The 16,281-nt window shown below is 38.1% G+C and overlaps 1 protein-coding gene across 3 annotated transcripts in view; it reads left to right on the plus strand.

Annotated features, from left to right (window-relative positions):
- LOC137401544 (copper-transporting ATPase 1-like) overlaps positions 1–16,281 on the plus strand; it is an 82,390-nt gene that overhangs the window by 45,986 nt on the left and 20,123 nt on the right. For all 3 annotated transcript variants that reach the window (XM_068087957.1, XM_068087959.1, XM_068087958.1), the window contains exons 19-27: positions 684–907; positions 4,172–4,309; positions 4,633–4,824; positions 5,018–5,200; positions 10,234–10,447; positions 10,748–10,897; positions 12,031–12,173; positions 14,047–14,130; positions 15,885–16,004. In XM_068087957.1, the coding sequence (XP_067944058.1) occupies positions 684–907; positions 4,172–4,309; positions 4,633–4,824; positions 5,018–5,200; positions 10,234–10,447; positions 10,748–10,897; positions 12,031–12,173; positions 14,047–14,130; positions 15,885–16,004 (1,448 nt within the window). The remainder of the gene's footprint in view (positions 1–683; positions 908–4,171; positions 4,310–4,632; positions 4,825–5,017; positions 5,201–10,233; positions 10,448–10,747; positions 10,898–12,030; positions 12,174–14,046; positions 14,131–15,884; positions 16,005–16,281) is intronic.

The raw sequence follows: 16,281 nt of genomic DNA on the forward strand, positions 1-16,281 counted from the left end.
AAAACATTTCAAATTACCTACTTTTAGTAATTTTAAAATTAGTAAAGGTCGTAGTATATGCCTAAAGTTGAATATAATTACCCGAACAACGGCATTTTTTTTCTAGTTTTTGATTAATATTTTGCCACCCCTAATATAAAATGACGAAGTCTTTCATCGGTTTCACATTGTTTTACCTTGCCAATAAGATGGGACAGCAGGCAAAGCTGTGCAGTGTAGTTTTCATACTCAAAATCTAAATGCAAAACCGAATTTGAGCTATTTTACGATTGTGACTATTAATATCACGAATGCTTGTGAATGGCAACTGACTGATCATAACGGTGACAATATTGGGATACTATATTTATTTGACAACAAAATGAATTCAACAGATAAGTAAAATAACCGCTATAGTTCATAATATTCGTAAATTTACAAGGTGCTTTATCCAGCATATTTGTTTGTTCGGGTGCCGTGTTCGGGTTAATTCCAACAGAGCTTCATCATTAAACCCCGCTCATGTGAGCGCCGTCGGCTATCCTTTGGGGCTGTATATCATTGCTTTAAGCAAGCAAGCAAAGATTGGAGGCTGCCTTCTCTGATAATAGAGCAAGCAAAGTTGCTCTATTCATAACTCAGCCATTCTGATGACGTAAGGGCTCATGTAGAAGCGGTTTCAAAGTTTCAGATTTATTCTGAAGGGGAAAAGGTTCCAGTTGATGGAAGAGTCATATCTGGTGTATCCAATTGTGATGAATCTCTTATCACTGGAGAATCGATGCCAGTGAACAAGCAGCCAGGCAGCAGCGTTATCGGAGGTAGTATCAATGAGAAGGGAGTTCTACTGGTGAAGGCCACTCATTTGGGAACAGACAGCGCTCTCGCTCAAATTGTTCGACTAGTTGAGGAAGCTCAGACAAGCAAGGTATTCCTCCTCATGCATAAGCCTGCTCATGCATTCCAAAGTCTTAACAAGTAACTCTTACTCTTCTATTGATAGATAGATCCCTTAGTCTTAACAAGTAACTCTTACTCTTATATTAATAGATATATCTCTTAGTCTTAACAAGTAACTCGTACTCTTCTATTGATAGATATATCCCTTAGTCTTAACAAGTAACTCTTACTCTTATATTAATAGATATATCTCTTAGTCTTAACAAGTAACTCTTACTCTTCTATTGATAGATATATCTCTTAGTCTTAACAAGTAACTCTTACTCTTATATTGATAGATAGGTTTCTTAGTTTTAACAAGTAACTCTTACTCTTCTATTGATAGATATATCTCTTAGTCTTAACAAGTAACTCGTACTCTTCTATTGATAGATATATCCCTTAGTCTTAACAAGTAACTCGTACTCTTCTATTGATAGATATATCCCTTAGTCTTAACAAGTAACTCTTACTCTTATATTAATAGATATATCTCTTAGTCTTAACAAGTAACTCGTACTCTTCTATTGATAGATATATCCCTTAGTCTTAACAAGTAACTCGTACTCTTCTATTGATAGATATATCCCTTAGTCTTAACAAGTAACTCTTACTCTTCTATTGATAGATATATCTCTTAGTCTTAACAAGTAACTCTCACTATTCTATTGATAGATAGGTTTCTTAGTTTTAACAAGTAACTCTTACTCTTCTATTGATAGATATATCTCTTAGTCTTAACAAGTAACTCTTACTCTTATATTGATAGATATATCTCTTAGTCTTAACAAGTAACTCGTACTCTTCTATTGATAGATATATCTCTTAGTCTTAACAAGTAACTCGTACTCTTCTATTGATAGATAGGTCTCTTAGTCTTAACAAGTAACTCTTACTCTTCTATTGATAGATATATCTCTTAGTCTTAACAAGTAACTCTTACTCTTCTATTGATAGATAGGTCTCTTAGTCTTAACAAGTAACTCGTACTCTTCTATTGATAGATATATCTCTTAGTCTTAACAAGTAACTCTTACTCTTATATTAATAGATATATCTCTTAGTCTTAACAAGTAACTCGTACTCTTCTATTGATAGATATATCCCTTAGTCTTAACAAGTAACTCTTACTCTTATATTAATAGATATATCTCTTAGTCTTAACAAGTAACTCTTACTCTTCTATTGATAGATATATCTCTTAGTCTTAACAAGTAACTCTTACTCTTATATTGATAGATATATCTCTTAGTCTTAACAAGTAACTCGTACTCTTCTATTGATAGATATATCTCTTAGTCTTAACAAGTAACTCTTACTCTTATATTGATAGATATATCTCTTAGTCTTAACAAGTAACTCGTACTCTTCTATTGATAGATATATCTCTTAGTCTTAACAAGTAACTCTTACTCTTATATTAATAGATATATCTCTTAGTCTTAACAAGTAACTCTTACTCTTCTATTAATAGATATATCTCTTAGTTTTAACAAGTAACTCTTACTCTTATATTAATAGATATATCTCTTAGTCTTAACAAGTAACTCGTACTCTTCTATTGATAGATATATCTCTTAGTTTTAACAAGTAACTCTTACTCTTATATTAATAGATATATCTCTTAGTCTTAACAAGTAACTCGTACTCTTCTATTGATAGATATATCTCTTAGTCTTAACAAGTAACTCTTACTCTTATATTAATAGATATATCTCTTAGTCTTAACAAGTAACTCTTACTCTTCTATTAATAGATATATCTCTTAGTTTTAACAAGTAACTCTTACTCTTATATTAATAGATATATCTCTTAGTCTTAACAAGTAACTCGTACTCTTCTATTGATAGATATATCTCTTAGTTTTAACAAGTAACTCTTACTCTTATATTGATAGATATATCTCTTAGTCTTAACAAGTAACTCGTACTCTTCTATTGATAGATATATCTCTTAGTCTTAACAAGTAACTCTTACTCTTATATTAATAGATATATCTCTTAGTCTTAACAAGTAACTCTTACTCTTCTATTAATAGATATATCTCTTAGTTTTAACAAGTAACTCTTACTCTTATATTAATAGATATATCTCTTAGTCTTAACAAGTAACTCTTACTCTTCTATTAATAGATATATCTCTTAGTTTTAACAAGTAACTCTTACTCTTCTATTGATAGATATATCTCTTAGTCTTAACAAGTAACTCTTACTCTTATATTGATAGATATATCTCTTAGTCTTAACAAGTAACTCGTACTCTTCTATTGATAGATATATCCCTTAGTCTTAACAAGTAACTCTTACTCTTATATTGATAGATATATCTCTTAGTCTTAACAAGTGACTCTTACTCTTATATTGATAGATATATCTCTTAGTCTTAACAAGTAACTCTTACTCTTATATTGATAGATATATCCCTTAGTCTTAACAAGTAACTCTTACTCTTATATTGATAGATATATCTCTTAGTCTTAACAAGTAACTCTTACTCTTCTATTGATAGATATATCTCTTAGTCTTAACAAGTAACTCTTACTCTTATATTGATAGATATATCTCTTAGTCTTAACAAGTGACTCTTACTCTTATATTGATAGATATATCTCTTAGTCTTAGCAAGTCACATTTACTCTTATATTGATAGATATATCTCTTAGTCTTAACAAGTAACATTTACTCTTCTATTGATAGATATATCTCTTAGTCTTAACAAGTAACTCTTACTCTTATATTGATAGATATATCCCTTAGTCTTAACAAGTAACTCTCACTATTCTATTGATAGATAGGTTTCTTAGTTTTAACAAGTAACTCTTACTCTTATATTGATAGATATATCTCTTAGTCTTAACAAGTAACTCTTACTCTTCTATTGATAGATATATCTCTTAGTCTTAACAAGTAACTCTTACTCTTATATTGATAGATATATCTCTTAGTCTTAACAAGTAACTCTTACTCTTATATTGATAGATATATCTCTTAGTCTTAACAAGTAACTCGTACTCTTATATTGATAGATATATCTCTTAGTCTTAACAAGTTACTCTTACTCTTCTATTGATAGATATATCTCTTAGTCTTAACAAGTAACTCTTACTCTTATATTGATAGATATATCTCTTAGTCTTAACAAGTAACATTTACTCTTCTAATAATATACAGATCTCTTTGTTTTGCCAAAAGTAAATGGTATGCAATTGACCTCTTCAAATGCACATCCTAGTTGTTTAAATTGAATGTTTTAGGCTCCCATCCAGCAGTTGGCCGATACCATTGCAGGCTATTTTGTACCTGTTGTGTGTATTATTTCTTTGGTAACGCTTGTTACATGGCTGGCCATTGGCTACTCTCAACCATCTACTATATTCGAAGATTACAATCAGGTAAAACACTGACTTCCATTTTACGTGTTCTTTTACAATTTCTTTAGCAATTAGTTTGTTGTTTGGCAGTCACATGCAAATTTATTATTTGATCATTTAATTGCAGCTAAACTGGCCATAGCTTTTATTCATTAATATCACCAAATCAATTTTCTGTTGATTGTTCTATTGAATAAATAATATTGGTGCTCGGATAAATGACCAAAGTACCACAAGATGAGAGAATTCATTACCTATTAGGTGATACCTAAAATAGTCAGCTTCGATGTCATACTCACAAATATTCTGCTTCATGTGGTCAAAACTTGTCGATCTTGTTATAGAATACAACAGCATCTGTCTTGGCAGAGAAGGTATTTTCCAATGCTTTCCAATTTGCCATAACTGTGTTGGCGATAGCCTGTCCTTGCGCTCTTGGGTTGGCTACACCTACTGCTGTCATGGTGGGTACCGGAGTTGGAGCTACCAACGGAATTCTAATAAAAGGCGGAGAGCCTTTGGAGACTACCCATAAGGTTTGTTATCCTTCTTTCATGTACATCCTGCTAGAGCGTTTTTAGTATATATACCTATCAGAGTATGTCTTTCCCGTTAGAGTATCTCTAGTATTTATACCTATCAGAGTATGTTTTTCCCGTTAGAGTATCTCTAGTATTTATACCTATCAGATAATAACGTTTCCGTTACTGATGCTTCAATCACTTTCAGGTTCGGACTATAGTGTTTGATAAGACTGGCACTATAACTCACGGAGTGCCCAGGGTTGCCAAGGTCGCCTATTTTATAGATGAGAACATTGTCTCTCTCTCTACTTTCCTCGCTGTGGTTGGCACAGCTGAGGCTAGCAGTGAGCACCCAATTGCTAATGCCATTGTCAAATATGTCAAGCAGGTAGGTGGGCTCTTGAGCAAAGCTATTTACTGTACAAGTTGGGAGTTAGCTTCTTATTTATTGTACAAGTCATCATTCAATTATTCTTATTTTATTTGAATAAACATGTCTTAAGAAGAAAGAATATATTATATATCTGGCTGTAGCTGCTGCACGTGATGTTAGTAAGACGGTGCCAGGCAACATGAAAAAGATGGCATAGTTAGCAAACACCTTTTCCAATTTTTATTGTTGTATGCAGTTTTGATTAGTTCACATATTACAATTCATTGTTGAAGACTGAAGACACCTTGGTACCTTGGCACGGATGTCTTGCAGACGCAAAATTATATTTTAAACTATTTTTAATTTGTGGTCATTCAAAACAAAAGTGGTCGGACAGGTTTCTCCCAGACTCGAGCTGTAATCATTGCTGCTATATATCTTACTACCAAGTATGCTAGCTGAAACACTTGTGCTGATTGGTAACCTCTATTCACCTCGCCATTTCTTGTTTGAAGCTTCTATTAGACTTTCTCCAAAAATAGTTTGATGAAGAAAGCAACATCTATGGCCAATATTGAGGACAATGTATTGTTAATATATAAGACAATACAAGATGATGTATCAATACAATATAATGTATTGCGAGGGTGTTCAAATGACTGAGTCGTTGCCAGCCAATAGAGACCCGGCCATATAGAGACTCAGCCATATAGAGAGTCAGCCGTATAGAGACTCGGACATATAGAAACTCAGTCGTATAAAAACAGTCATATAGAGACTCGGCCGTATAGAGACTCGCCCGTATAGAGACTCGGTCGTATAAAGACTCAGCCGTATAGTGATTCGGCCGTATAGAGACTCTGCCGTATAGAGACTCAGTCGTATAGAGACTCAGTCATATAGAGACTCATCCGTATAGAGACTCAGACATATTGAGACTCAGACATATAGAGACACAGACATATAGAGACTCAGTCGTATAGAGACTCAGTCATATAGAGACTCAGTCATATAGAGACTCAGACATATAGAGACTCGGCCGTATAGAGACTCGGCCGTATAGAGACTCGGCCGTATAGAGACTCAGCCGTATAGAGACTCAGCCGTATAAAGGCTCAGCCGTATAGAGACTCGGCCGTATAGATACTCGGCCGTATAGAGACTCAGTCATATAGAGACTCAGCCATATAGAGACTCAGACATATAGAGACTCAGACATATAGAGACTCAGTCGTAGAAAGACTCAGCCGTAGAAAGACTCGGCCGTATAGAGACTCGGCCGTATAGAGACTCAGTCGTATAGAGACTCGGTCATATAGAGACTCAGCCGTATAGAGACTCAAACATATAGAGACTCAGTCATATAGAGACTCAGTCGTATAAAGACTCAGTCGTATAGAGACTCGGCCGTATAGAGACTCAGTTGTATAGAGACTCAAGCATATAGAGACTCAGCCATATAGAGACTCAGACATATAGAGACTCAGTCGTATAAAGACTCAGACATATAGAGACTCGGTCGTATAAAGACTCAGCTGTATAGAGACTCAGTCATATAGAGACTCAGCCGTATAGAGACTCGGTCGTATAGAGACTCGGCCGTATACAGACTCGGCTGTATAGAGACTCGGCCGTATAGAGATTCGGCCGTATAGAGACTCGGTCGTATAGAGACTCGGCCGTATAGAGACTCGGCCGTATAGAGACTCGGCCATATAAAGACTCGGCCGTATAAAGACTCGGCCGTATAAAGACTCAGACATATAGAGACTCGGTCGTATAAAGACTCAGCCGTATAGAGACTCAGTCATATAGAGACTCAGCCGTATAGAGACTCGGCCGTATAGAGACTCGGCCGTATAGAGACTCGGTCGTGTAGAGACTCGGCCGTATACAGACTCGGCCGTATACAGACTCAGTCATATACAGACTCGGCCGTATACAGACTCGGCCGTATAAAGACTCGGCCGTATAGAGACTCAGACATATAAAGACTCAGCCGTATAAAGACTCGGCCGTATAGAGACTCGGCCGTATAGAGACTCGGCCGTATAGAGACTCGGCCGTATAGAGACTCAGCCGTATAGAGACTCGGTCGTATAGAGACTCGGCCGTATAAAGACTCGGCCGTATAGAGACTCAGTCATATTGAGACTCAGACATATAAAGACTCAGCCGTATAAAGACTCAGCCGTATAGAGACTCGGCCGTATAGAGACTCGGCCGTATAAAGACTCAGCCGTATAAAGACTCAGCCGTATAGAGACTCGGCCGTATAGAGACTCGGCCGTATAAAGACTCAGCCGTATAGAAACTCGGCCGTATAGAGACTCGGCCGTATAGAGACTCAGCCGTATAGAGACTCAGCCGTATAGAGACTCGGTCGTATAGAGACTCGGCCGTATAAAGACTCGGCCGCATAGAGACTCAGTCATATTGAGACTCAGACATATAAAGACTCAGCCGTATAAAGACTCAGCCGTATAGAGACTCGGCCGTATAGAGACTCGGCCGTATAGAGACTCGGCCGTATAAAGACTCAGCCGTATAGAAACTCGGCCGTATAGAGACTCGGCCGTATAGAGACTCAGCCGTATAGAGACTCAGCCGTATAGAGACTCGGTCGTATAGAGACTCGGCCGTATAAAGACTCGGCCGCATAGAGACTCAGTCATATTGAGACTCAGACATATAAAGACTCAGCCGTATAAAGACTCAGCCGTATAGAGACTCGGCCGTATAGAGACTCGGCCGTATAGAGACTCGGCCGTATAAAGACTCAGCCATATAGAGACTCGGCCGTATAGAGACTCGGCCGTATAGAGACTCGGCCGTATAAAGACACAGCCGTATAGAAACTCGGCCGTATAGAGACTCGGCCGTATAAAGACTCAGCCGTATAGAGACTCGGCCATATAGAGACTCGGACATATAGAGACTCAGTCGTATAGAGACTCAGACGTATAGAGACTCGGCCGTATAGACTCGGCCGTATAGAAACTCGGCCGTATAGAGACTCGGCCGTATAAAGACTCAGCCGTATAGAGACTCGGCCGTATAGAGACTCGGACATATAGAGACTCAGTCGTATAGAGACTCAGTCGTATAGAGACTCAGTCGTATAGAGACTCGGCCGTATAGACTCGGCCGTATAGAGACTCGGTCGTATAGAGACTCGGCCGTATAGACTCGGCCGTATAGAGACTCGGCCGTATAAAGACTCGGCCGTATAGAGACTCGGCCGTATAGAGACTCGGCCGTATAAAGACTCAGTCGTATAGAGACTCAGTCGTATAGAGACTCAGTCGTATAGAGACTCGGCCGTATAGAGACTCGGCCGTATAGAGACTCGGCCGTATAAAGACTCAGCCATATAGAGACTCGGCCGTATAGAGACTCGGCCGTATAGAGACTCGGCCGTATAAAGACACAGCCGTATAGAAACTCGGCCGTATAGAGACTCGGCCGTATAAAGACTCAGCCGTATAGAGACTCGGCCATATAGAGACTCGGACATATAGAGACTCAGTCGTATAGAGACTCAGACGTATAGAGACTCGGCCGTATAGACTCGGCCGTATAGAAACTCGGCCGTATAGAGACTCGGCCGTATAAAGACTCAGCCGTATAGAGACTCGGCCGTATAGAGACTCGGACATATAGAGACTCAGTCGTATAGAGACTCAGTCGTATAGAGACTCAGTCGTATAGAGACTCAGCCGTATAGACTCGGCCGTATAGAGACTCGGTCGTATAGAGACTCGGCCGTATAGACTCGGCCGTATAGAGACTCGGCCGTATAAAGACTCGGCCGTATAGAGACTCGGACATAGTATATTAGTAATCAGTCTACTTGGTTATTCTTAACCATATCAATAGACATAGCATTTTGGTTTTTTGCTCCCCAATGGAAACAAGTCAATTTTTATATTCATGTTATATATAGGTATATATATATATATATCACTGTATATATATATATATAATATATAGCTCACGGATAGCTCGAACACATGGTTAATTCGAACGGTTGTTTTGGTCCGTTCCCACGTAATGATAAATTGCTATAGATAACTCGAACTCAACACTGTTAATTCGAACTGTTTTTTGCCCAACGGTTACCGAAACGGTTGTTATCGCTTTAGAAAATCACTTTATTCCAAGCCATAGAGGTAAACCTCAACTTTTCATAATTCATAAGCGTCGTTATTACCACCATCGGCAAAATATTTGTGTCAACGACTTTTCTAAAGGTTGGTGAAATTTGATTGATACCAAACATCCGCGTAGCGATAGCCCTTCGGAAGCGAGGTAACGTGAGGTAATCTTTGCATAAACTTTAAAAAAATCGACAAAATTGATCGTGGGTAAAACGCTCAAAAGGAAAAGATGTCTTTTCTTTTGAGCATTTCAACAACGATCAAGTTTTGCCAATGTCAATCTAAAAAACGTCCTGGCAATAACATCACCTCAAACAACAAGCATTCTCAAGTAATAAAAAAGTCTCTATACTTTTTGATAAAAACGTTTTAAACTTTACATTAGAAGCATTTAATTTGAAACAAGCCATTTGTGCTTATGATTTATATTATAGTTTGTATATGTTCATGTATCTACTAATAAATAAGTAAATACATGGACTTGTAACAGTGCTCTGATAACTTGAACGCTCTGATAATTCGAACACTTTCGCTCGGTCCCGTGAAGTTCGAGTTATCCATGTTTGACTGTATATATTATGTGAACCATTAAGAAGGCAGCCATGAAGGTACACACTGGGCAACATTTTGATGCAATATCAGAACAAGGGAGGTAAATCTAGTTCCTTACTACAACATAGAATATGGTGTAGTAGCCTCTCCTAGTCTGAAACTTCATTTTTTTGCATCCTGGTCCATGACTTTTTGATAATTCGGAAATCATTTTTTAATGGAGAAGGTTCCTCTTATTTGGCCTCCTATTTCGATGGCCATATTACCTCTTTGGTCACTATTGCTCATTCATAAACTTATAGATTGAGAGCTTCGTGCTTTCTACTTGTGCTATAGGTACTCAACACGGAGAGCCTTGGAAATGTGCATGATTTTAAGGCTGTGCCAGGCTATGGAATTCAGTGCCAAGTCAGTAACATCGGTCAGATGCTCAATTCATCCAAGAGAAGTCGCCCTCTCTCTCAGGCAGATCTTGACCTCAGCTACAAGCCTACCAGCTCTAATGCAAAGGTTGCCGCCGCCAGCGATGATATCGAACTACATCCAATTGGTATGTATGCTCAGGTAGTTGAAGGTGACTGAATGAGCTGACCAGCTACTGTATATCCTTGGCTATCCTTTCTGTCACACCTCTCGACTGTCACACATCTTGATTGCCAAACTGTCACACTTCTCAACTGTCAGACTGTCACACCTCTCGACTGTCACACCTCTCGATTGTCAGATTGTTGCACCTCTCGACTGTCAGACTGTCACATCTCTCTATTGTCACACCTTTCCACCTGTCAGACTGTCAGACAGAATATTGGACACAGCTGCTCTTCGTCTATTGTGAGTTATTTCCTTGCAGAGGGGGCAAGTGCGTCTGCCAAGTTTGACCTGCTAGTGGGCAACCGTGATTGGATGGCCAAGAATGGTTTGAAGGTAACAAAGGAGATGGATTGTAAGATGTCAAACCAAGAGCATGAAGGCCAAACTGCAGTGCTGTGCGCCATCAATGGTTAGCTAGTCACTTTACCCTTTGCCCTTACTCTTCTATTAGTTGACATGTAATACTGTTCATCCTCTGTTCTATTGATAACCTTCTGATCGGCTTGTTAGTGTATGCTCTATTGATAGCCTTTCGATTGGCTTGTTAGCGAATGGCCTATTGATACTCTTCTCTGATTGGTTTGCTAGTGAATGTTCTATTGATAGCCTTCTCTGATTGGTTTGTTAGTGAATGCTCTGTAGGTAGCTTTCTCCGATTGGGTTGTTAGTGAATGTTCTGTTCGTAGCTTTCTCTGATTGGTTTGTTAGTGAATGTTCTGTTGAAAGCCTTCTGATTGGTTTGTTAGCAAATGTTCGATTGATAGCCTTCTGATTGGCTTGTTAGTGAATGCTCTATTGATAACCTCCTCTGATTGACTTGTTAGCGAATGTTCTACTAATAGCCTTCTCTGATTGGCTTGTTAGTGAATGTTCTATTGATAGCCTTTCATTGGCTTGTTAGCGAATGTTCTATTGATACCCTTCTCTGATTGGTTTGCTAGTGAATGTTCTATTGATAGCCTTCTCTGATTGGTTTGTTAGCGAATGCTCTGTTGGTAGCTTTCTCTGATTGGGTTGTTAGTGAACGTTCTGTTCGTAGCTTTCTCTGATTGGTTTGTTAGTGAATGTTCTGTTGAAAGCCTTCTGATTGGCTAGCCCATTAAAAATGTACTAGAATGACAGGAATGATGGGAAAACACATATACATTACGTTGAGTGTTAAAGGCGTCTGAAGGTGCAAAAGTTTGCTTTGTTTTGACGGCGTTTAGAAAATGCACTTGTTTGAATCAGTGTTATTCTTTAACCAGAAATGCTTTAAAACTTGTTAATGTATAAAATGTCTAAAATGTATAAGGTTTTAACATTTTAGTACTTGTAAAAGATTACTAGAATGCGGATAACATTGCTGCCTAAACCTTAATCAACTTTGAACATGTTACCATTTTTTTAAATTGTCCGTCATTGTCATCCATATATTTGGTGAAAGTTGATCCTTGATAGCCTTAGCGCCATTTATTCACACTGTCTGCAGTAGATGTGGCCACAATTGGGGCTGAACATTGTTTAGCAGTTATGATTTAATATTGTCTAGCCGTGTTACAGGTTTGGTGGTGGCCATGCTAGCCGTGTCTGACACAGTCAAGCCTGAGGCTCAGCTTGCTATTTACCAATTAAAGAAAAAAGGACTTGACGTGTTTCTTCTCACCGGAGATAATGTTAAGACTGCAGCCGCCATAGCCAAGCAGGTACGCTGTGATCTGACACTTGTTACTGTCACTTGTTACCCGTTTCCAGTTGTTTCCTGTTACTAGTTGATTGTTACTAGTTACTAGCATCTGGTACTTGTTACCTGTAATTTGTTACCTGTTGTTTGTTGCTTGTGATTGTCACCTGTTATTTGTTACCTCTTGTCACCTCTTACTTGTCTCCTCTCACTTGTCACCTCTTACTTGTCACTTGTTCTCACCTGTTACTTCTCCCCTGTTGCTTCTCACCTGCTACTTCTTCCCTGTTGCTTCTCACCTGCTACTTGTGAACTGTTACGTTGCTGACTCTTAGTTGTTGCTTTGTCTTTCGATAAACGTGATCTTGCTATGAAAATCTCAGCTCTTGCCTTGATAGCTGACAGCAGAGTTTCACGATTGGGGAGATCTACAAGCGTGGCCTCCAAAGATTTGTGCCCGTTATATTTGGCTATTCCCAAGTTTGCAAATCCACTGTGAATTATAAGTGTCAAACACGAAGTCGAGTGGAAAGTGTCAAACATGAAGTTGAATGGAAACTGTCAAACATGAAGTCGAATGGAAAGTGTCAACCCTGAAATCGAATGGAAAGTGTCAAACTTGAAGTCGAATGGAAAGTGTCAACCATGAAATAGAATGGAAAGTGTCAAACATGAAGTCGAATGGAAAGTGTCAAACATGAAGTCGAATGGAAAGTGTCAAACATGAAGTCGATTGGAAAGTGTCAAACATGAAGTTGAATGGAAAGTGTCAAACAGGAAGTCGAATGCAAAGTGTCAAACATGAAGTTGATTGGAAAGTGTCAAACTTGAAGTCGAATGGAAAGTGTCAAACATGAAGTTGAATGGAAAGTGTTAAACTTGAAGTTGAATGGAAAGTGTCAAACATGAAGTCAATCGGAAAGTGTCAAACATGAAGTTGAATGGAAAGTGTCAAACATGAAGTTGAATGGAAAGTGTCAAACATGAAGTCGAATGGAAAGTGTCAACCATGAAGTAGAATGGAAAGTGTCAAACATGAAGTCGAATGGAAAGTGTCAAACATAAAGTCGAATGGAAAGTGTCAAACAGGAAGTCGAATGCAAAGTGTCAAACATGAAGTTGAATGGAAAGTGTCAAGCATGAAGTCGAATGGAAAGTGTCAAACATGAAGTCGAATGGAAAGTGTCAAACATGAAGTCGAATGGAAAGTGTCAAACTTGAAGTCGAATGGAGCATGTCAACCATGAAGTCGATTGGAAAGTGTCAAACATGAAGTCGGTTGGAAAGTGTCAAACATAAAGTCAATTGGAAAGTGTCAAACATAAAGTAGAATGGAAAGTGTCAAACAAGATGTCGAATGGAAAGTGTCAAATGTCTTTGCTGATAAACCTATTACTACGACCCACATCTTGGGCAATAGTGAATTAATGCCGAAAACTCGTCATGGTTCAAATGACAAGCTTTCGTTTGAAAAAATATTTTTCCATTATATTCATTTTTGTTAGGTTTTTAATTTATGACACAATAAGTTGATAGGATAAGTAGCATTCAATGTGATGCGAGTGTAGTTTGAGTTTCTTGTAAGGATTTGTCTTTTTTTGTCTATAGATCACGTACAAGTTCAATGATGAAAGTTAGCAAATATTCATGTGAATTATATATGTTCTAATCACTTTTAAGGGGTTGATTGCAGGCAACCTTTTGTGTTGTTTGAAAATGTCATATGTTGTAACTTTCAGAAAATCTATTTGATTGCTGCACCAAAACCAGCATAAACTCATGAAATAAGTAAATAATTGTCAAACTATAGTTCACATGCCATTTATCACCCTCAAAGCTTGTCCGTTTGTGCCATTTTATTTAGGATTTAGAATCTCCCACTTGTATGTTTATAGGTTGGCATTAAAAAAGTATTTGCCGAAGTTTTGCCTGAGCACAAAGTCTCCAAAGTGAAGCAACTTCAGTCTATGGGCCGGAAGGTGAGTCAAGTTCACAATTGATTTAAGCGGCAAGAACAGAGTGAAAGTGTGAAAAGCATGTCTTAACCCTTTGAATGCCGCCTTACTCGCTGCTCAAAGTGCTTCAAGGCCGCAGTTTTCTTACTCAAAAATGCGGCATTTTATTTTGATTCTTGCTCTCATATTACTTAGTCTATCAAGGCCAAATTAGCAATATATCATTAGAACCCTTGCAACAACAAAATATGACCAGTAGTCTGGCCAATATGTCTTGGGTGACCTTATAGCAAATCAGATGATACTGAGTACAAAAAAGCTCATTTTTGAAATAAAAATATGATTTTATTGGCTCTATCTTATATTGCATATATGCTAGCCATTTTATGTTGCATTTAGAAATGTTAAAATAACCTAAAAGCAGTTTGGAAAAGCTAGAAATAATTAATGCGGAGTTATATAATGCAATATGGATATAAAACAAATTGGAAGTGGAGCTCTGAAGAACATGATCGACTAGCAAATAAATTTGCATCATACAAAGTATGATTATGAATAGCAGAAACCTGAAATGAATGACAATGAGTGCTCCAACAAAGAGAGGTTTCGAATTTAAACTAAAAGACATTGTAACAACTTTAGACAAAAAACACCTGATAAAGTCTTGTTTTTTTAAAAACAAAAGATTTCGTATCATTACCTTTTGCAAGACATCATTTTTTCCTTTGGTGATATAGGGAATTACCAACCAATATTCCTTTTCATATTTTATAAATATATAAAGGTTTATTGTGTGATGAAAATCTGGTGAAGGAGATTGTCACGAAGTTTTATAGTGTGATGGAATTCTGGTGAAAGGGGGTTGTCACCAAGGTTTATATTTTGATGGAACTCCGGTGAAGCGGTAAAGGTTTATACCTGTCACCAAGGTTTATAGCGTGATGGAATTCTGGTGAAGGGGGGTTGTCACCAAGGTTGATAGTGTGATGGAACTCCGGTGAAGGGGGGTTGTCACCAAGGTTTATAGCGTGATGGAATTCTGGTGAAGGGGGGTTGTCACCAAGGTTTATAGTGTGATGGAACTCCGGTGAATGGGGGTTGTCACCAAGGTTTATAGCGTGATGGAATTCTGGTGAAGGGGGGTTGTCACCAAGGTTTATAGTGTGATGGAACTCCGGTGAAGGGGGTTTGTCACCAAGGTTTATATTGTGATGGAATTCTGATGAAGGGGGGTTGTCACCAGGATTTATAGTGTGATGGAACTCTGGTGAATGGGGGTTGTCACCAAGGTTTATATTTTGATGGAATTCTGATGAAGAGGGGTTGTCACCAAGGTTTATATTGTGATGGAACTCTGGTGAAGGGGGGTTGTCACTAAGTTTTGAAAGTCTTGATGAACATTTAGAAAGCTTTTGCTACATCGCAATGAAATTCAAGCTATTTCACCGTTATCCGTTATCCGTTTCCTTTACCGCTATTAATTAACTACTCATTCCAATTGTCTACTACTGCTTCATAGGCAATCTAAATATATTTCTTCTGTGAATACATCCAGTTGGTAGATATTTTTAGACATATAATGCTCATGCACCAATCGTTAAGTTTCATCCATGTTGAGCCACTGCGGATTCACAAAAGTGTGAAAATAGCACCCAAACGGTTAAAGACTTGGTATTGTGTCTACAAACTTGACCTCAACTCCAAGATGTAAATGCTTTTGTTGTAAATGCTTTTGACACTGCTGTTGTTACTTGTTGTTACTGTGTTCTACTTATTAGGTGGCGATGGTTGGGGATGGTGTGAACGACAGCCCAGCCTTAGCTCAAGCAGATGTTGGAATAGCCATAGGTACTGGCACAGATGTGGCAGTAGAAGCTGCAGACATCGTTCTTATAAGAGTATGTTATATCAGTACTAGTATACCTTAGTCATTAATATAAGAGTGTGTTATATCAGTACAAGCATACCTTAGTCATTGATATAAGAGTGTTATATCAGTAGTAGTATACCTTAGTAGTTCACCTTAGTCGTTAGCTGATGATGGGGAGATTTGAACTAGATTTCGCTTTGTTACTGACTTTCACACTGATTATGCAGTGACCGTTTACTGGTCCATAGCTTTTGAGGGTATCCTCAGTAGGCATTGCCGGAGGGTATCCTCAGTAGGCATTACCG

This window comes from Watersipora subatra, chromosome 8 (assembly GCF_963576615.1).
Source record: "Watersipora subatra chromosome 8, tzWatSuba1.1, whole genome shotgun sequence".
NCBI lineage: Eukaryota > Metazoa > Bryozoa > Gymnolaemata > Cheilostomatida > Watersiporidae > Watersipora > Watersipora subatra.